This window comes from Lepidochelys olivacea (genome assembly GCF_965140295.1).
Source record: "Lepidochelys olivacea isolate rLepOli2 genome assembly, chromosome: 9".
Classification (NCBI taxonomy): Eukaryota; Metazoa; Chordata; order Testudines; family Cheloniidae; genus Lepidochelys; species Lepidochelys olivacea.
Genome location: NC_140419.1, coordinates 36,412,566 through 36,433,829, shown reverse-complemented (window position 1 = coordinate 36,433,829; position 21,264 = coordinate 36,412,566). Strand labels below are relative to the sequence as shown.

General features: G+C 39.6%; 1 protein-coding gene across 1 annotated transcript; it reads right to left on the bottom strand.

Moving 5' to 3' along the window:
• Positions 1-1,459: 1,459 nt before the first annotated feature.
• On the bottom strand, positions 1,460-8,540 carry CCDC195 (coiled-coil domain containing 195). The gene is made up of 3 exons (XM_084640151.1): positions 7,737-8,540; positions 5,993-6,248; positions 1,460-1,935 (listed from the first exon to the last, which is right to left on the bottom strand). The coding sequence occupies exons 1-3, from the start codon at positions 7,999-8,001 to the stop codon at positions 1,803-1,805; spliced, it is 654 nt and encodes a 217-aa protein (XP_084496277.1). The 5' UTR covers positions 8,002-8,540; the 3' UTR covers positions 1,460-1,802.
• Positions 8,541-21,264: the final 12,724 nt, after the last annotated feature.

Below are 21,264 nucleotides of genomic sequence, written 5' to 3'. Positions count from 1 at the left end.
TTTAGCTCATCCACATGGAAATCACTGTCTACATGCAAGATCTGACATTTAAAATTCAAGCTGCGTTGGTTAGCTTTGGTTGAGCCCATTGGTCATGAGGCATTGCTAGTGTTCTGTGGCTCTGATTCAGGAAAGCACTTCAGCATGTCCTAAAGTCTCACTGATTAGGGATGCTTTCCACAATCCAAGCCTGACTGGATGTACACTTAGAATCTAGTTTCTGGTGAGAGAAAGCTTATGTTTGCAAATATAAAAAGTCACTTTTGGCAAATATTTTCTAAAATTAGCTGTTCATTGGGCTGTCCTGCCAATAAACTTATTTGCAGGCATGTTCACAAATCATGAACAAATGGAGCCAAAAGGAAATCAGTTTTTTATTAGAGTGACTATCTATGGAAACAGTTTTTGAGCTGTTCACCCAGTTCTACTGGAAACATTACAAAGCATTACTGGATCCAGATTGAGCATGAAAAACAACATGAGCAGTGAGCTCACACATTCTCATCTCAATGAGAATATAAAGATTTTTTTCTAAAAACAACAAACTAAACTTTAAAATTTCAGAAATGAGACATGGTGAGAAACTTTTTTACAAGAACACATTTAGCTGAATGTAAATTGATGGAGTAAACTCTCAGTCATTGCTCTAAAAATATTCAGATAAATATGTTGTTTAAGTGCAGTCAATTGGAATAAATCCCTTCTGTAGCCACATACTATATTAATCATGTGTATAAACACCTCCTCTTTGTGCTTATGGTTAGTGATATGCATACACCTGGACAGTGTATAGAGAAATAGGATTGTATGTGCAATATTCCAGTCTGTAAATATTTGCAGCCAAATTAAACAATGTTTTGGCAATGTCTGTTTCTTTAAATAACTGGAGCGGGTAAATAGTTCACAATAAATAATTTACTTGATGAGTTTTTCCTCTTTTCCTTGTCATGAATTGTCCCCACTTTTCCTTTTCCTCACATTTTCTTTGTATTTGAAGTTATTTGCTAAATATTTTCAGCAAATAATTCTTGATCTGGAGCTTGTTCACAAATAATTCACTACAAGAGTTTGATATTCAGAATTCCAATCAAAACAGCTGAACACATGGTATGTTTCTGGTGGCTGATCAGATGAGCATAACTTAGAATCAGGCTCTTGATGGCATTTTCATAGTAAGATCTGTCACGGTTTCTATTCTCTCAATAGTCCCTTCATGCAATTTTAGGTGAACATTCCTGCCAGTACCTCATGCGCTAGAATGTTCACAGAAAATGAGTAGAAAAGGGATATTGACAGTCAAGGTGAATGCCTATAAATATTCAAATGACTGTTAACATATTATTCTCAACACAGAAGCCCAGCTATATTTCTATTATAAGGTTTTACAGAAAACACAGAAAAATTCACAGGTCCTTTAATTGTTTCTATTTTGTGATTTCAAATATATATTTTTCTAGCAATGGGAACAACAACAAAACATAAGAAATTGTGTTGCGTGGTAACAGTAACACTGCAACATATGCTATTTAAAAGTAGTTCTTGAGGTATGTGGATCTTGCAAAAATATACTTGGTGGTGGTATAGTGTTACCAAGGGATTTCAACATGGTATATAGGCTTCTGACAGGTTTTGTCATGGCTTCCATTTTCTTGCTAAACAACAGGCCAGTGACCTGGAACACAGTCTTAATGATTCTCTGAAGGCATCCTGCCAAAGCACTTTGCAGAAACATAACCTGACACACAGCTATCATTAAGGCTAGTTTATCTCAAGAATCAATGGGCCTTTAAAAATTCACCAGCTCACATATCCTTTTCAATAATGGTGCTTAACTGTTTTGTGTCCTGATTTTGTGGGCATTTGAAAGAACCTTGATTTTCGGAATAAGATGACATGTCCATTGGTAACAGGAACCTAACCGCCTTTACTTTACCCCTAGAAGAAAATGAGAAAGAATTATGAGTTGCTATGAATGTACAGGGTGTGCAGAAAACAGTGAGAAAAGGGAAAATTCCCTAAGACTACATACCACTTGTATGTCTACAAAACGCATACAGACTTAGTGAACAAATGATTGCATCATCTGTCAGGTGTGTGCTCCCCATGCCTGTGTGTACTCATATACCTGCATACTCTTTCAGTGGTCTTATACTTGTGCACAGAAAGGTCCAACTATTGAAAGTGTGCAAGCAGCTATAAAATGTTTTAAGGTACACAGACAGTTGCATCTTCCAACTATGTATGTGCATCCTCAATTTTGCTCACACAAGTGAATACCTGGTAAAAATTAAAACATATCCCTTCAAATGTTCAGAAATCAGAAATCTGGAGAATAAATGATCAAATTATCTCTCTCCCTGCCCCCCAGTCCTTTGCTGTAAATGCCACTTTTCCTCTGTCCTTCAAGCCAACAGGAGAAAAGAAAATCATGAAAACGGTGAAATATTTTTCCTCCAATAGTTATTGTAGGATAAAATATGCCCCACAATTCTCTTTGCTCTACTTAAATTCAACCAAAGCCTTGCATTATGGGTTAAATTAATCTCTATGGTGATTAACCATCCAGGCCTATGCACTGCTTAAGTCCTACTTATGTCTTCAACATAGGACTTAAGTGGTGTATGGTCATTGTGTGGACCCTATGCATAGACCTGAATGTTACCCTAATGGGTAACCCTTTAAGTGGTGCAAAAGGTCTCATGTGGACCTTCTGCACTCAGGTCAATTTTATGAGTTAAAGAGTAATTTTGATCATACAAGCTACATTCCATTTCCGTGTGTATAAAGCGCATGGCTATTATTTGTAAGCTAGAGTGATCTTTCAACTTGTGTATTAACCACCTTCCTGTAACTTATACACAGATGGAGAATACATATCATGGCAAGATGAATGCTAAGGGCTAGGGACTGTACCATTTAGGCACTTCGCTGTATATGGAATGCTGTGTAGATGCTGCTTGATCACAGTTTGTACCACAGGATGTACAATCACTCCCCCAACCTCTGGAGTGCAGGGCAGTATGCAGACCACGCTGTCCTTTAGCATAAGCTTTCTCTTCTGGCTCTGCCCTTCCCCACCCGCTTTGGAGCAGTGTACACATAGGATTGGACCTCAAGTCAAGGTTTGCTTCTGCAGTTTAATAAAAGGAACCATGTTTATAACCTGCCCGATGTGTGGCACTTTGCTGCAAGTCAGTGGAAATTCTGCCCATGGCGTGCATGCAGAGTGGTGCCTGTGAATGATTCTAAACAGGCTTTTGTATACTTTGTAGTTTTGCTATAAATCCAAGAGCCAGGAGAATCAATAAAACATCTTCTAATGAGTCTTTTGCTTTCCTACAGTAACCTCTCATATTTGCTTTGCAAAATGTTTATTTTCCAGTACTGAGTGTAAAGTGTTTTGAGATCTGTGGATCAAAAACTCTATATACCTGCAAACTATTAATGTTTAGTCATAGTATTATTAATTTCTACAACTACTTTAAGAAATTGCCACACCAGATAAAACAAAGTCTAGTCCTCCCCAGTCCAGCATCTTGTCTCTGACCATACTTTCAGAGGAAGGTGCAAGAAACCCCCATAGTGAACAACGAATGCAATTGCTTGTAAAAATGATGTATAATTAGCCTGTGGAACTCATTGCCACAAAATATCATTGATACTAAGAGTGTACTAGGAATACAGAAAGTATTAGACATTTACATGGGTAATGGGAACATCCAGTCATGGCAAAAACATTTAAAAAAATAAGTGACAAAGCTTTGTGATTCAGGGCATAAGCCAATCACCATACTAATGGGGGTTGTGAAGAAACTTCCTCATAAATTAAGATAATTCATAATTGTGTTGGGGTACAGTTAAAGACTTAGGCCTAGCTGAATAAGCCCCTCAAAATGCAACAGGTAAAATTGCTGACAGGGCTTTCTAATAATTTACAAACATAAGTGCTAACTTTGAGCAAAAGTCCCTAAAAACGTATGTTTGAAAAAAATAATAATATTTTATTATTACACGCTGTTCCCCATAAATTTCCTATTCAAATAAAAAAATACTTCAGGATGCTACATGGGTACTGAACAATGATACTAAACGATGGACAATTGCTGAATGGTAAAAATGAAGGCTACATTTTGTTAGTTTAGTTACTAGTTCATGACAATGTATGTTACATGGTAAAAGGATAATTGAGTTGTGCTGACGATTTGTAATAACATAGAATGGAGAATGAAAAACAAATTATGAAAGTTTGGGTAAATGTGTAAGTGGGTATGTGGAATGATAGATGACAGAATGGGATAAATTAATATATACAAACCAAATGGACAAGGGCCCAAACTGGAGAACACCGGCCCAGAGATAGAATTGACCATCATGAAGTAGAGATCCTCACTGTCCCCTGGAACTCAGTAACTTGGGCCCCTACCTGTTCCGTCTTATCTTATTGTCTGTCATAGGTATATGATCAGAAACAATAAGTGACACTGACTTTGTCAGAACATTTATAAATAAAGGCTAAAAATTGATTAAGCCTAAATTGGGTGGACTCATGCCTCAGTTTCCCATTTTACAATTGTTTCCTGCGCCTTCTTCTGAAGCAGCTAGCACAGGCTACTGATCAGAGATAGGATACTATATTAGATGGACCATTGCTCTGAGCTGGTATGGAAGTTCCTGTGTTCTCAAAAGCAGTAATAAAATAGTCAATACTACTACTTTGACTAACAGGTAGTTATATAGCAATTTTCAACCATGGATCCCAAAGCATTTGTTAGGAAATATATATTTTTGATCTGTTACCTTTTCACTTTCATCAAATGTTCCTTTTTTCTTGGATTATGAGAAAAGGTAAATATCTTCTCTATGCCATTCATTGTTTTGTGCACCTCTTTCATGTACCCACTTATTCATATCGTCTGTAAACTAAATAGCCCCATGGTGAACAGTTCAAAAGCACTTAAAAGTCCTGTTGAAAAGAGCCTAAGACCCAACTGACTTTCAGTGAGACTTAGGTTGAAATCAATAGGAGGTAGATGCCTAGGCACTTTTGAAAATCCCACTGTGTGCTAGGTGCATCTTTAGGTGTGTAAGTACCTTTAAAAATTTAGCCCTAAGTGAGATTTTAAAATGGGACTTATGCACTTTTGTATATTTTACCCCCAGTCTTTTTCAGCCTTTCATACACAAGACTTTCTGTGCTTGTAGGCATTTTTGTTACTCACCTCCGGACTCCTTCTAGTTCTACTATTAATTTTTTTTAGCATAGGGTGACCAAAACTGAACATCCTATTCTAGCTGAATGCAAATCACCAGTTTATATAATGACATTATAATATTTCCAGTATTATTTTCTATTGTACACTTTAGATATCCTAACTACTTTTGTGTACATTTTTGATTGCTGCCTTATATTGGAGAGGTTTTCACTGAGCAGTGGACAGTGACACCCAAGACTTGTTTCTGAGCAATCATAGTTCATTTAGTACCTAGCACTGTGTACAAGTAGTCTTCCCAAGGTGCAAAGTCAACCTATAATGCTTCAAGTGACAGGAAAGAATCAAATTACAATAAAAAACCTAAATCAACTGTGAAATGTATTAATCAAACTTCCAACAAGTTAATCCGGATCTCCTTAATGTCCTTATGCTTTTCATTCAAATAGAAAAATGTAGCTTAGCTTGCCAGAACAACACACCAATCTATAAAACTCCCATTGATTTCTCCCAATGGGGCCAGAATTTCATTTTTTTTTTTTTGTAATTGTTAGTTAGGCGTCAGTCCTGCGTTGAAACCAATATGAGTTTTGCCATTGACTGCACTGAGAACAGGCTTAGGCCCCTTATCTGAGACAGAATTTTCCCCTGTGCCTCACATACATTTCACAAGTTATCCTCATAATAAAGAGCTTTGAATTCAAAGTACCCACATTTATTATCAAATCAAGCGGAAGTAACACTGCTAAGCAACCTACACTTTAAAGGTAAATATTACCTACCTGCACTTATAAACATGCTCTTGAAAAGATCTCTTTTTGCTAGAATTATTGCTGGAGAAGCAATCCGCTGGAATTTTTGCAGATCCTTTTTCTTCTTCGTTGGTTATCACCGAGGAGCCGGCTGGTGGTTTGACAATTCCCTGCACCTCCAGGATTCTGTTACTTGGATGTCTTTTCTCAGCTTTGTGGTGTTTGTGGCCAGAAAAAGATTGCACAGAGGAAGAGATGGAATAACGCCTAACAATCATACTATTACCTGTGTAGCAGACACAAAATCATAGAGGTAAAACCAAATTAAATAGACGCATCTGCTTCATAGACTTTTATTATGTGGAAACTAAAAACCAATAGCAAAATTATTAAGTCCTACATGATAAGAAAATATATTTGAGGAAGATTTTCCTAAGCAGAAGTGGCAGTTAGGGGCACTTGGCCATGGAGAGTTATTTGCTATTTTGCTTTCGAAAGATCCCTTCCTGTATTTTGAGTGTAAAGTCAATGACCAATAAAAACCTAAAAGATATTTACATATGGCCTGAATGTGAAATCCTTACTCATAATGCTGGGTTGCTGGGACTACTGGAGTCAGTAGGACCACTGATATGAGTAACTGGTCATCAGCAGGAGTAAGGGGTTCAGAATCTGGCCTAGAGACACACAGCTGTTTAAGCACAAGAGCAGGCCATGAGCCCTTATGCTTGGAACGACGATGCCATCTGATTGTGTTTAAATTTTATGAACAAAGTTTAAGATTTATTTTCAACATTAATAATATTTGTGGGGGGATGGGGACCAAAGGGGTTAAACACACTCTTCCTTGAAAACACCCCTCACCTCCAAGAAATATAGATATGGGAAAGCAAGATAGCTGGAAAACTTCTTGCTCACCAGTTCACCCACCTGAAAGAGTCGCTAACTATTCCCAAGCTATTTCCCAAATTTGTACTCATTTAAGGGCCTGATCCAAAGCCTTTTGAAATACACAGGAGACTCTCCATTGAGTTCAATAGGCTTGGATCAGACTGTATGTTATTCAATTCCATTCAGTCACCAACTGTACTTAAATACATTAATACCCTTTGACCCCACCACCTACATCACACCTTTCCATCAATTTATCTCCTTATAGTCTTTTTATGTATGTTCTTCCTAACTTAAACCTATGCTCTCAAGAGGCACTTCATCATGGGCATGGATCTTAGCCTCCATCAGGTTGTCAACAAACCCTACTGGACGGCAACCTCTGAAAGGGGTCAAAAACGTGGAAAATGTGGTGACACAATTATGATTAATTATTTGTATTATTTATTTATACCCAGTCATGGATTAGGTTCCCATTGTACTAAGTACAGTGCAAACATATAATAAAAAGACGATAGGCCTTAATTGGACATTTTTGTACAAGGTCCTGCAAACCCAAGCATAAATGTGTACAGTATCCAGTTCTCCACATTTGTATGTCAACAAATGTACTGTCTTTTGCATTAAATCCTGCTCAGTTAACTCACACAGGTGAGTACTTGGGCAGCCACTGAAGGGCTCAAAGTTAAGTCCATGTTTAAGTGCTTTACTAGATTGGGTCCTTGATGAAGGCCAGAGGGCTTCACCCATGTTGGCGAAGTACATAACAAGGGCAGTTTGCCATTCTCTGTCGGTATATAACAACAGTGCAGCACTTTGTGATCCCTGAATGAAAACTAAGTGCAAAGTAATACTATCAATAGTAATCGTGACTCTTCAGTACCTTTCTGTTCCTGCAGTGCCAGAGCTGAGCTGGCTGAGACATTCCTACGCAGGGCCACTGGAGAAGTAACCCTCTCTTCCCCTGAATCAGTGAGGCTTCTGGCTTCCCCATTTCCACCTTGTCCTCTTGCTCCTTCCTCCCGGTTAGTTGCCCTCTGTCCGCTGAATTTCAGCTCCACCCGAAGGGCCCTATTTTCTCTCTCCAGCTTGTTGATCTCTGAGTGCATTTCCTGGATGACCTGAATGAGCTGCGTGTTTCCCTCCATGACCCTCTCCCTGCGGCAGGTCCCCAGCTCCTCCCCAGGCAGCTAAGGCAAGTGCTGCTTGTGCAGAGGAGAAACCATTAATCCAGTGTGGCGGGCTCATCCTGCACTTAAATACATGTGAACAACAGGATCCCTCTTTGCCATCTTTCACCACCAGGAGAGCTTGGATTAAGCTGTCAAACTCTTCAGAGAGCCCAAATGATTTATTCATTCAGGGTTTCATTTTTCAGGACTGAGCTTTTCATTTTGGCATTTACTTTTACACAAGTCAATTACATTTCCATATTGCAGCATTATTAGAAAAACTTAGGGGTAAGATCCAAACAATCATTCCTTTCCCTTCTACTTACCTCAAGCCATCATTTTAGGTTTTCCACCAAAAGGGGGTGTTTCTCAAGCAGGTACCCTGGAGCTCTGTTTCCTCATCTGGTTCCTAAGGGCCACTGAATGCTTCAGATACACACAGGAGGGGTTTGTTTGTGCATCAAAACAATTAATCTCTTCAATGCCACGTGGTGAATTATTTATTTCTGCTTTCAGCATTTGGCAATCTCTCACTTCTCAGAGGTTACCACTTGGAATTAAAACAATAAAACAAACAAAATGTTCCCAACTCAAAGTACCAAGAGCTGTGATAAAACAGCAGGCAAACTAAAGTTATTCCTGAGAGAATAGTCTGTATTTCATTACCCCCTCACTACTCCTTATTGTTTGCTTTGGGAAGTTTGCCTGAACAAAGCATGGGAAATGTAAGGAGAGACAGAGCAAACATGAATCTTGCAGTAGAAAAGAAACACAATCCTTTGAGCTGCTTTCATTACCTGATCCTGAAAGATGTTTCTCTGCTGGAAATAAAAAGAAAGAATCTCATAAAGCACACTGTGAAACATCCATTTTCCTTCCCTACATTTACATTAATATTTAAACATTAGAGAACTGCCAAACCTGCATGAAAACATTTAAAAATCCTTCTGCTCTGAGATAATTCTGCATCTCCTCTAATTTTTATAACTAAGGAACGTTTGAAGGAAAATAAGATATTTGGGCCAGATGCAACCTACTGCTTAAGTTGACTAACCAATGTGCTGGAACTAGGCCGAGTAATGGGTATAAGTGTTGTGTTGTTCCTGAAGTCTACCAAGCATGCTGAATTTTTCCAGGATCTGGAACCACATACATGATGGTTTTGACAAGTTTTCTCCAAGAGTTTATTTGTTCTAGAATTTTCTACCTTGCACAGAGCTGGCAAAGCTCCAACTGCTTGTAAAGGCAACATTTGCTCCTGTAACAAACCAGGCTTCATGAAAACAGGAACCATATTCCTCAGTGAGGCTGGACCCATAATGTTCAGCAGTAAGAGAACAAGCCCTTACCAGCTGGGCTAAGAAGATGCCAGTCAACTCTCAGATTGTAAATTTGTTAGGGCAACCACACCCTCTATGCTCAGGGAATCCAGCTCTGGCCAGCCAAGCTGACTTTCAGTGAAAAACAGCCTTAACAGACCACAGAATCTGACCCTGTTGTATATAATGCACCCCCCTTGTTCCAGCTAGAAAAACATAGCTGTGTGTTTTTCACTGAATCACCATTGAACAGCTAAAAGCCATTGAACTCAAAGGATAGAGATGTTCAAACTTGAACTAGTTTTCAAAGCTGCCCAAAACAGTTCCAGAGATTCCAAGAACACTGAACTGCACAAAATTTTACCCACTTTCAATCAAAGTCACAGCTCGCTCTTCTAGAAGTGAATAGCTAAATAACACAGATTGCGAAGTCTTGGCATCTGGATGAAATTTAATATCTTCACAAAAAACTCACTCGATTTAACCAATAGGAAGGTCTTTGGTGTGTTCTGTATGGGTCAGTGAAGTGTATGAATTTCTTACAAAGTAGATTTCTAAAAGAAAGGACGTGAGGAAAATGTACAAACCTTACAATAGAACTTCATTAAAAATCCAGGATAAACTAAATTTTTATTCTGAATGGCACAGAGATGACTTGAAAGTACATCATATCCCTGCATGCTTATAGCTATAGATGAGAGAGCATGTGTGTCTGTGTGTGTGCACACGTGCAAGTGTAACTGTTGCTGGTAGCCACCGTGGCACACAAGTAAAGGAAGCGGTTTTGTAGATATAGAGTGTACATTATAAAAGTTGGACAATATTAGAAAATGACATCCACACTGCTACTGGAATAATGAAACAGCTTTTATAGCTGCTTGGCTTGCCAACTTCGTTCTCTTGCTTTTCTAAGGATTAGACAGGCCACATGGGCACTTTGCTGTTCCAATAAAACCAAATTGTGCTGTAAATCAGTCTTTTCCTTGAATGAACTTGAGTGTTTTATATGACAAACCGCAGCCACAAAGATGCAGGCACCATGACCATCAGTAAGGACGAAACCCAGAAGCTTCAGAACAAAAAGGAAAAGGCTTGATATCACTTGAACTAAAGGAGCAACTCCATTAGAGATGAGCAAGCAGCAGGTTTTATCCTTAACTGGGCCCAGCCACTTGAAGGAAACATGATCAAACGCAAAAAAAAGCCAGTATACAACATTTACATAGTTTGTATGATTATAGACAAAGCGGTAGCATTGCCTACAGTCAATGAGATCCAAAGACAAACTTCACTGGGAGTCCTCAAAATTCTAAAGCTAATTGAAATCAAAGTAGTTTCATTGTGACCTTGTGCTCCTCCCATCTGTTTATTGCAACCAACTGCTGCATCTGTCTTATTCTCAGACTCTACATTCTTTGGGGCAGGAGTTGTCTTTTTGTTATGTGCTTGTGCAGTGGGGTTCTGATCCATGAATGGGGCCTCTAGGTGTTACTACATACAAATAATTTTAAAAAGCCCTTTTAGAAAACTATTAGATGGGAGCATTGTCTGTGTGCCCAGCGTCGAACAGAATAGCAGCAGCGTTGCACTTACCAGAAGGACCTTGGTTTGATAACTAGATTTAGCTTTTTTCTCTGTAGACCACCTTTCAAGCTTCGGATTACTGTGAAAATGGATGTGCTCAATCCCCAACAACATCCAGCATGGTTAGCCTGAACCAGCCACTGATGTGAATACTCCCATTGGTATCATGCATCTTCTGTTCCTGTGAAAAAACAAAATTATCCAAGTTATGAGCCTTTGAAAAATCTTAGTTCGCACATGCTCAGTAAAGACTTGTTAGAATTTGGCAGCTAAATTCTCATAAGATTCTGTCTTCACTGAGCATACTCAAGTGGCTGAGCAGGACTTTCTCTGCCATTTCTGCTCTAGGCATCTTGGGACCTTGAATGCAGAATTGTTCAAGGTTAATCCTAAATTAGCAGCATCTGTCCTGGCCCCCCTATTTACATCAGTCTGGGAAAGGGGAAAAATGCCAGATGAGTGGACCACTGGGGTTATAGTGAAGATACCAAAGAAAGAAACTCTCAGTGATTGTAATAACTGGCGTGGTATCACACTTTTGTCTGTGCCAAGCAAAGTATTGTGTAAGATCATAGTCCAGCATATATCAGAGGCAGTTGATAGCATTCTCAGAAAAGAGCAAGCTGATTTTTGGAAAAGGTGTGGATGCACAGACCAGATCTTTACTCTACAAAACATAATAGAACAGTGCTTAGAATGGCAATGGCAACTCTACATAAATTTCATAGACTGTGAGAAGGCTTTTGATAGCATTCACAGGACCAGCCTATGGCACATTCTGCAGGCATATATAATTCCTTTCCGTATAATCAACGTCATTGAAAGCTTCTATTGCAACTTTACATACAGTGTTGATCACAGTGAGCTCAGTTTTGAAGTCAAAACAGGAATACATCAGGGGTGTGTCATGTCTGCAATCCTCTTCAACATTGCCATCAACTGGGTAATGCTGTGTACAACAGAAGACATGCCAAGAGGCATTAAATGGACACTCTTCTCATCCCTTGAATACCTGGACTTCGCAGATGATCTCGCTCTCCTTTCACATACCCAACACCATAGACAAGAAAAAACAACTCGACTCAACGCATTCAGCCAGCAAATTGGACTGAAAATCAACCACAATAAGACAGATATCATGACCTTTAATGTCGCCACACTATCACCAGTAAGGATAGAGGATTATGTTCTCACCAATGTAGAAACATTCACATACTTGGGCAGCACCATCAGCCAGCACCGTGGAACAAGCCAGGACATCTGGAACAAAATCAAGAAAGCCAGGAACACCTTCAGGAGCTTAAATACAGTCTGCAAATCATCAAAATACAACACTAAAACCAAACTCAAGATTTATCAGAACTGTTTACTTTCAACAGTACTTTATAGTGCAGAATGCTGGGGAATAGAAGAGTATGACATGTCCAAACTATCTTAATTCCATACAACCTGCCTCAGAAAATTCTCCATATCTTTTGGCCCAGAACAATCTCAAAATGAGATCTATTGACACAGTGCAGCCAAGAGGATCTGAGTACCATCATTGCCGGGAGGCATTGGAGATGGATCAGTCATGTACTTTGGATGGAAACTGATGCCATTGACAGAGCAGCAATAAGATGGACACCTGAAGGCAAGCGAAAATGAGGCTGCCCGAAAACAACATGGCAAAGAGCTGTGGAATCCGAGCTGAAAAATCCTTTGAAAGACTTGCCAGAAATAGATAGGAGTGGAGGAACTTTGTCACTGTCCTAAACGCCAGAGGCGTAATAGGAACATGATTATGATGATGCATCTTGGGACCGCTGTTACAGCAAGGACCAAAACTGAAAGCAGGGAGACTGCCTCTCCTGTGTTCTCATTGCTCTTCTTGCAGGTGCCCAACTAATGTGAAGGAGGAGGATTCAGCCTGAGTTGAAGGGAGTGTTGGACTGGAGGTAAGGGGAGTTGATTGGGACAAGGAGCCTGGAGGTGAGGGAAGATGGTGTTTGGGAGCTGGGGAGAGGGAAGGAGCTGGGATGGGGAGCCAAAGTGGGGTTAGACTGAGTCTGGATGCAGTGTCAGGAGCTAGACAAGGAGTCTGGAATGAGAGGACAGTATGTGATCATGTGATAAAAGACTATCATAACGTGTACAGTAACAGAGGGTGGGAGGGAATGTTCATCTGTACAGGCAACCTTAATTCTGGTGCTTCCTAATTTTTGAGTGCTTGACTTTGCAACTTCAATAATGTTCTTTTAATGTAAGTGGGTAGTATATGTAATATTGCAGACATTGCCTCAGACAGTGTCTTTAATACAGGGAAATGTTTTAGAGTTGTTGCATAAGGAAGGCTATTATGTTGGGAGACTGAATTTACAACTCTTTGCAGGAATTATCTGGACAGAAATTGTTATTTAAAAGGGCTGAATTTGAAGAATACCAGATTTTTCAGACTGGAGAACCAATATAAAAGTTAATGAGATTTGAAGGCAGTGCTCCAGAACGTGGTAGTATTTCAGACAGTGGTTATAGCTGTCAACTTGCATGTACAATTATAATTATTTTAGTACAACAGACTATACATTTAGAAAGAATAGTGAGATTCTAGTGTAATACACACCTTTAAAACTAGAGTCCATCCTCCCAATCATTGTAACTTGTACTGGGAATGACACATGACACTGCTCATCATGACAGATGCTTATCTGTCATACAAGATTGCATCTGGCTTTGAACAATGTTCATCTGTGAGAATGCTTTCTCACATAAATAAGTGCATCATTTCTATAATGCAAGGATTTGACAGGCAAGACTTTTCAGCAAGGTTGAGAGTGTTTTAATGGCTATTGATGGAAGGAAACAATATCCAGTCCACTAAATTGTGTCTTTCACTGCAGTTCCTAATAGCTTTTACTAGCTGTGTTCTCTCCAAAGCTGAAGGAAGCAGACTGCTGATGGTGTAAGCATTTTCCTGAAGGAATGAAATTCACCGCACCTTTTCAGAAACTTGAAAGTGAATCTTTTCTTCATATGTGAGAGGGACATGCCCATCCATATCTAGGTGTTTTTCTTTTCACAACTTGTGTTGTTCAGCATAATACAAACTGCCCCTAGCAAGCCTTTCCTCCCAGAACTGAAGTTTCATTTGAAATGCATGCACAAGATCAAATGCAACTTCAATAACCGGGCCTTGACCTGCATCAAAATGATCAGCGGAGTTAATTGCCAGCTAACATCTATAGAACAAACAAGAGTTCTAACTTTGCAGAGATCAGCATTTTCTCATGACATATCCATAGGATTTGTATGTATTCAAACCTTCTCTTTAGCATATCTGTATCCTCCAGAAGCACATAATACATTTACGTAGTGATACACAGTGATACACTCACCTGTGATATACAATCTGCACTCTCCGGTGTTTCTTGTAGCCTGCTAATTGTCTAGTTTTTCAGTGCAACAATTTAATTAAAATATATGTAATTCTTCATGAGTGTGAAGAAAAACTTAGGAATGTCAACCCAATGCCTTGTTGTTTTTCAGAGCCTGAAGTAGTGTGATATGACTTTCACTCATTCAGCCCAGTGAGTTGTTAACTCTGAAGCTAATATGGACAATTTCTATGTCAACCGTCTTAACTATTTAGTGCTGATTACTTGGCATAAAGATACAACTAACAAGCATACTCAGTGTGGATGAATGTCACATGAGTTAGAGATGAAGAAGACTTAGACAGTAGTGTATGACCAGAAGTACCAATGCTAATCCTGATTTCTGCATGTTTATGGAAGGTAGTGACAGGTTTCAGAGTAACAGCCGTGTTAGTCTGTATTCGCAAAAAGAAAAGGAGTACTTGTGGCACCTTAAAGACTAACCAATTTATTTGAGCATGAGCTTTCGTGAGCCACAGCTCACTTCATCAGAAGGTAGGATATTGTCAAGAGTGGGTGTATAGGAAAGCAGAAAACTTCTGTGTATGGTAGACAGATTCAAGGGTTTTAGTATCCACAAACGAACTTATTGAAGATTTATTCTGCAATTAACTCTGCAAGGCTCACTACATTCTCAAAGCTCTATTGTCAGCAAGGCTGAGGCCACTTCTTGAGTTGCAACATCTGGCAAATTATTATTTTAGGGGTACTTAAAATATTGCATTGTGCAGTGGCGGCATTTGCTTTTTTCCAGATCCCCATTGTTAAATGGGAGAGATGGGTAGAACACCTGCTCCCCTGAAAGCTGTTCCCCAGAACATTTTATGGAAGAGCATGGGCACTTTTGCTAGACCCTTTGAAGACTACACCTTGGAAAGTAGGCCATTCAGATGCCTCCTGAAGATCTTACAAAAGGGCCAAATGGCCATCCTGACAGTAGATGAAAGGAGAGCTGCAGGCACAGGCAGTGAAGTGTTTAGAATCTCTTGTGAGAAGAGAGATATGGGGAGGGAGATACGCTGCAAATCTGGGACGTGGATGCAATTTTACCCATGATTCCATCTGAAACCAGAAGTAATTTTGTTTCTGAAAAGGGCTTTTTCCCTCAGAATCTTCACTTTTGCCATTTCCAAGAACCCATCACGCCTGTTTGCATTGGTTTCTCTTTTATAAAGTTTCCACACATTTTAGGCATTGTAAGTTACATTCTCCCCTACTTGCCAGGTGGCATTATCCTACAGCTGAACTGAGCTTTCAGAAATACTGACACTCATTTCAACATTGATTCGAGCCTCAAAATGATCATGAACCTCGACACGTGTTCTTGAAGAGTTTGTGTACTTTGGCGAAAGTTTATCAAACAGTTGAACCTGACAAACGCTAGTGTCCCTCCCCTAAGCTGGCCCGTCCCCCACCCTTTCAACCCAAAAAGCAAGAGACCCCCCCCTTCTTTGTAATGTTAGCTTGTAAGCCTTGAGTTCATTTAATTCAAGCCTTTAACTGAACCGCTGGGAAACGTCTCTTTTTTACTGTCTTGCAATGAGACCTAAGAGACTGAGTGTTGTGTCTTCTCTGAGGGCTTAAAGCACCTGTAAGCAAAAGCATCAGAAGTAATGCAGCTAAAGGCCAAGGGTGCTATATGCCAACAGCACAGTGCTTTGCCAATCACTCTGTAGAAATTGTTTGAAATAGATTTTCAGTTCTATGTGTATGTGTTTCTGAGACACACATCATAGAATCGTAGGACTGGAAGGGACCTCGAGAGATCTAGTTCAGTCCCCTGCACTCATATTATATCCACTCAGAGAAACTTTCATTAAGGCTAACTATAGGCTTCCCTTGCTGCTTACACAGAACACTGAAACTACTTTGGATGTGACAAATGGCAAATTCTGCCTTGTCTAAGCATCTGCACTGGCAGGAGGGAAAGGTGCAAAAACCTCTTTCTCTTTCCCTGCAGTGCACCAGTAAAAGCCAGGAAACATCTTGACTCAACATTGGCTTGAGGCGCTAACGGCCTGATCCAAAGCTCACCTAAGCTATTGACTTCTATGGACTTTGGACCAGGTCCAATGTGACCAGCTAATAAGCCTAGCAGTGCCCCCAGGGAGTCTGGACAGCTGGCCTGGGTTTGTGGTCAGGGTACCCAATCCTGTCACGCGATGGCATCCACAGGCACTGGGCAAAGTGCATATGTCTCCTTTCTGATGTTTCAGTGAACTCCTACAAAGACATTCTGCATTGAACAGGCAGAATGGCTCTGAGAAGACAACCTCTGTCCAGCTGATCCAGGTCTACTCTTATAGCTCTACAGAAAAGATAAGGCATAATTTTTATCTTCCATGCAGAAAATACGGTGGGGAGACTTGCCCCTTTCACAAGGCCATGATTCTTCCTGGGTGCCTGACTCTGGTCTCCTTTACCCCAGTGCAAATCAGGGGTAACTCCACTCAGTCAGTGGAGTAATACCAATGCATGTGAAAGAAGAGAAAAACATCAGTCCCTAAATAAGGATCATTCATGCTAAAGGGATTCAATACAGCCAAATGGACTGAATTAAATTAAATTCCTTTTCTTGCCATTAGCGGAACTAGTTTAGAATCCTACTGCTTAGTTAGGAAAGTTATTATTTTCTTCCGAGCCTCTCTCTGATGTGAAGGGAAATGTCTCTTCTATAGCATTTTGAATTCGCCACTCATAAAACCTACATTGTCTGATTCTTTGGTATGTTGTTTCCCTCACTCAGAAATCACAAGGTTGCTGAATAGCTTAAGTAGTTAAAGAAAATTCGCACAATATTTGATGATAATTATTGCTTTTTAATATAAGGTTCAAGTTCATAACCTCTAGTCTTATGACAGTAGCAAAAATTTAAATAATACATTGAAAATACCTTCAACTGAATGAATATTTAAGCCCTTCTAACAAGAAAGTTTCCTGGTTTAATATAAAATGATTCTGGAGTATAAATTATTTATAGATGAATTGAGGGGTTATAAATGGCAGAATAAAAAAACAGAATAGCAAAATCTCACATTTAGGTAGCAGGATCTGCAAGGTGCAGAAACTCACTCTATTGCTGTCAATCCAGTAACAACATTTTTCTATTTGCATTAAATTATGAGAATTAAGTTGTCAACACTTAATAGTTTTCTATTTTTATTAACTGAGAGGAGATGACCAGGAGTACATATGGGGCCCAGTTCTGCCACCTTTTTATCAAGCAGCATCTACTCACAAAAGTCAGTGCTACTTGACATAAATCAGCTCTAATTTATTCTGCTAGGGCACAAGAATGCCCAGCTAACACCCCCTCTGCTCTGGGAGTGTCCTCTACACTGAGTAGGTGAAGGGCTGAGACTGGATGGCACACAGCTGCTATGGCACCCAAGCACTGGACACCATCAAGGGCCAGAACCACCGACTTTACAGATGGTTTGTACCACCAGCTGTATCATGGTCAAGAATTTGGTCCACATTGCTAATCATCCTCCTTAAACAGGTAAAGCTGTAACACAAACCAGACCTCCTTTATGGCTTGCTACTGCTCACACTGAGGTCAGTGGCAAAATTCCCATTCAATAGGATCAGGACTGGGCCCTTACTGTCCCCACATGTGTAACAGGAGGAAGATAGAATACATCTTTGTTTAACTTCACCACAGGTGGGCCTTTGGAGCAGATGAGTAACTGCTTAACAGTATTCTATGAGAACCCTGATAGCCACTGAAAACCTCAACTCCATCCATCTGCAGACATGTCAACAGAACTTTATGGCCAAGTGAATCAAGGACTACTGATAGATCTCCCAGACACTTAACCCTTGTCCATCACCATAAGAAGATCATTGACAAGAGTTCTCTGCTGCTGCAATGTTCATAATAACCAGAGCTAGTTGAAAAATTCAGTTGATTTTTCATGGGATATTTTGGCAGTGGGTTGTCAAAAAACTGTAAAGCCAAACATTGAAATTATTTTGGATTTTGGTAGTCAGAAGAAAAAAATGATTTTTATTTGTTGAAAACTGAAAGCGTTTCAGTTGAATCCACCTCTTTTGAATACCAGACTTGTGCCCCATTCACTAGACCCTCCATTCCACTAGAAACTTTTTGGTCAGCTGCAATAGGGCCCTTTCCCTAAAAGGAAGACTAAAAGATGGTGAGACTTGCAGTTTTAATAGATGGATTTCTGAGCAAAGGCTTCATACCAGGTGTTTGAAGGAAACTAGAAGTAGGCATTGACAGTCTCACTTAAAATATTAAAATGCAGATGAAAAGTTATGAAAATTCAAGAATAAATAAATAAATAGCTTTAAGTGCCATATTATTAATGAAACAGATATATTGCTTTTGGAGTAGGGTACAACTGTAACCCATGTTAACCGGAAAAAAGCAGAGTAGACGTTTCAAATTAGTCAAGTACACATGCTGTTTTGTGTATAAGAAAAAACAGCTAAAGGAGTTGGGCCAAATTCTGCTCTGAGTTACCTGGGTGCAACCCCAATGACATCACATCATGTCTGTGGGAAGGATGGGCTAGTGAATGGGGCACTAGGCTGGTACTCAAAAGACCTGCGTTCAACTCTTAGCTCAGCCACAGATTCCCTCTGTGACCTTGGGCAAATCACTTAATCCACCCTGTTGCTCAGCTCCCCATCTGTTAAATGGGGATGAATTTTTCTTCCCTCAGAGGGTACCGATTTTTCTATTGGTAATGATTTTTGAGGCCCTTGGATGCTATAGTAATAACGCCATACAAGTAGAAAAATGTAACAGAGAAGAATGTGGCCTATTATGTGTTTTGTGAAGAGTTTTGAGCATTGATGTGAAGTATATGTTACTTAATGCATTGTATTTATAAATTGTTCTGTTGGTGCAGACCCATCTGAATCCATCTACAATTTGTATATAAAACAAAAACAAACTTCCTAAATGATTACTGAAGTGTTTGTAGACGTTCTTTTTTGCAGGCCAAGAGTACCACTGAAATGATGTATAAACTCCCTCTGGATATGCTGCCATACAGATTTATGCAATAGTAGCTCTACCCAGCTGTCTAGAACTTTACATTCTTCATCTGAGATGATGTGTTGATTTAGGATTTCTTCTATAAACAGTCAGGCAGAAATGTGGCTAAAAGCATATATAGAGCAACTTCAGCTATGCACCAGACCGATCTCCCTCACTCAAGTTCTTCCACATCAATAAGGGACAGTTCTGAGAAAATTCCTGCTCTACATAAAAAGAGTGATGAACTTTCTAGGGCCTGTTAGGCCAAGCCCATGTAAAGGGTTGGTGTGCGGTCACACTGCCCCATGGGCAGCAATCAGAGATACTCTGCCTGGGACAGGGACAGAGAACACCTGTATAAACTCCTTGGCATGTTGGAATCTGCCAACTACTACACTTCTTTATGGGATGCAGGGAGGACAGCTCTGCCTGTTCCTTACACTGGCTGCTCAAGGTTGGGGAGAAGGCCATTTGTACCTTCCCTTCATCACACTACACTGTATCAGGGCCTGGGAGAGTCTCATTCTGCACCCATTGAAATCAATGAGAATTTTGCCATTGACTTCAGTGGGAGTAGGTGCCTTACTGGCCAGTTTCTGCATTGTTCTCGTAAGGTGCTGTATCTAATGGAGAATTTCTATATATTGACTTAACACCTCCAGTGAACTACCATATAATTGGGGCACTCATGGAGGATATTTAAGTTGACAGGGTGTTTGCTATTTTATTTAATTTGACTATAGAGTAATCTATTTCCCTCTCAATGTGATATGCCTGGGGTAATCAGATTGTAATTTACCCTGGCAGGAGTAACAACATTTTGCAAAGCACTTTACACACTTTGATTAAGTCCTACAATATGCCCGCGAGGGAGACACGCTTTATAAGCATTTCATGTGAGGGTAAATTGAGACAGAAGGCCAAACAGTGACCCTTAAGTAGAACGAAGGGCCCTACTCCAAGTCTTCTGTTGTCTTAGCCCACCAGTGCTGGTGTGTGTAAAATGCCTGCAGTTGGATGTTTTATGGAAGGTCTTGCTAAATATAATACAAAAGAGTCAGTCTCCCAATAAGTAAAAATCTCACTGTAAATTGTTTATACTGTGAATAGAAATTGAATGTTGTCACATTCTTAAAGATGTTTTCTGATTGCTGGAGCTCTTGGACTGTGATTTCCCAGCTGAATTAGATCACCTAGTGCATCAGTAAGATCAATCTAAGAATGTAATTGAAAGCCCTATGTTGGCACTGTATCATTGACATTTCAGTATGGAACAGCAACATGACAGCAAAATGGATAGGAGAGAGGACATTGACAGCAGGCGTCAATGGGATACTGACACGATAAGCAGCAATTGGAGTGGAATCTGAAGGAATTGCAGGGACAGACCATGTGTAAAAATTAAGCTGCCTTTTGTATAACCAGCATGAGAGAATATAAGGCTGGCTGCTTTTTTATGCTTGAAAGAAAGCTTGTGTAAAAGCAGTCATTAATGAAATTACCCAACTGTGGGAAGCGTTTCATGATTTTTGTTTATCTTTAGTGCTGTTCACCTAAAAGGGCAGCTGTAGAAATGACGTTTCTAGGGTCAAAAGATCTACCAGGATTCATTTGTATTTGAATAAGACTAATTTAAATGTTATTACATATCTTAAAATGTACAATGGCAGGTGAGCTTGCTCCCAAAATTTAGGTTCACTAAGATCATTAGAACTGTTTATAATAATAAAGTGGTTATTATTAGAACATTTTTGTTGGGATTTCAACTCTTTTTCCTATTTTTCTGAATCCATCTATCTGATACCTCTCATGGCATCTGAACACCTTTGCTACCTAAATATTACAATTCTGTGTTAGTATGTAGAGGTAGAAAATGAAACTGATTAGAAACTGACTAACATATTTTCATTTTCCA

What these genes read in the sequence shown, in the direction of transcription:
- CCDC195 (XM_084640151.1), bottom strand. Translation starts at nt 8,001, where the DNA reads ATGGAGGGAAACACGCAGCTCATTCAGGTCATCCAGGAAATGCACTCA. An exon ending in GGCACTGCAGGAACAGAAAG is followed by an intron (nt 6,249 to 7,736) that starts GTACTGAAGAGT and finishes TCTGCTACACAG; the next exon opens with GTAATAGTATGATTGTTAGG. An exon ending in GAGCATGTTTATAAGTGCAG is followed by an intron (nt 1,936 to 5,992) that starts GTAGGTAATATT and finishes ATTTTCTTCTAG; the next exon opens with GGGTAAAGTAAAGGCGGTTA.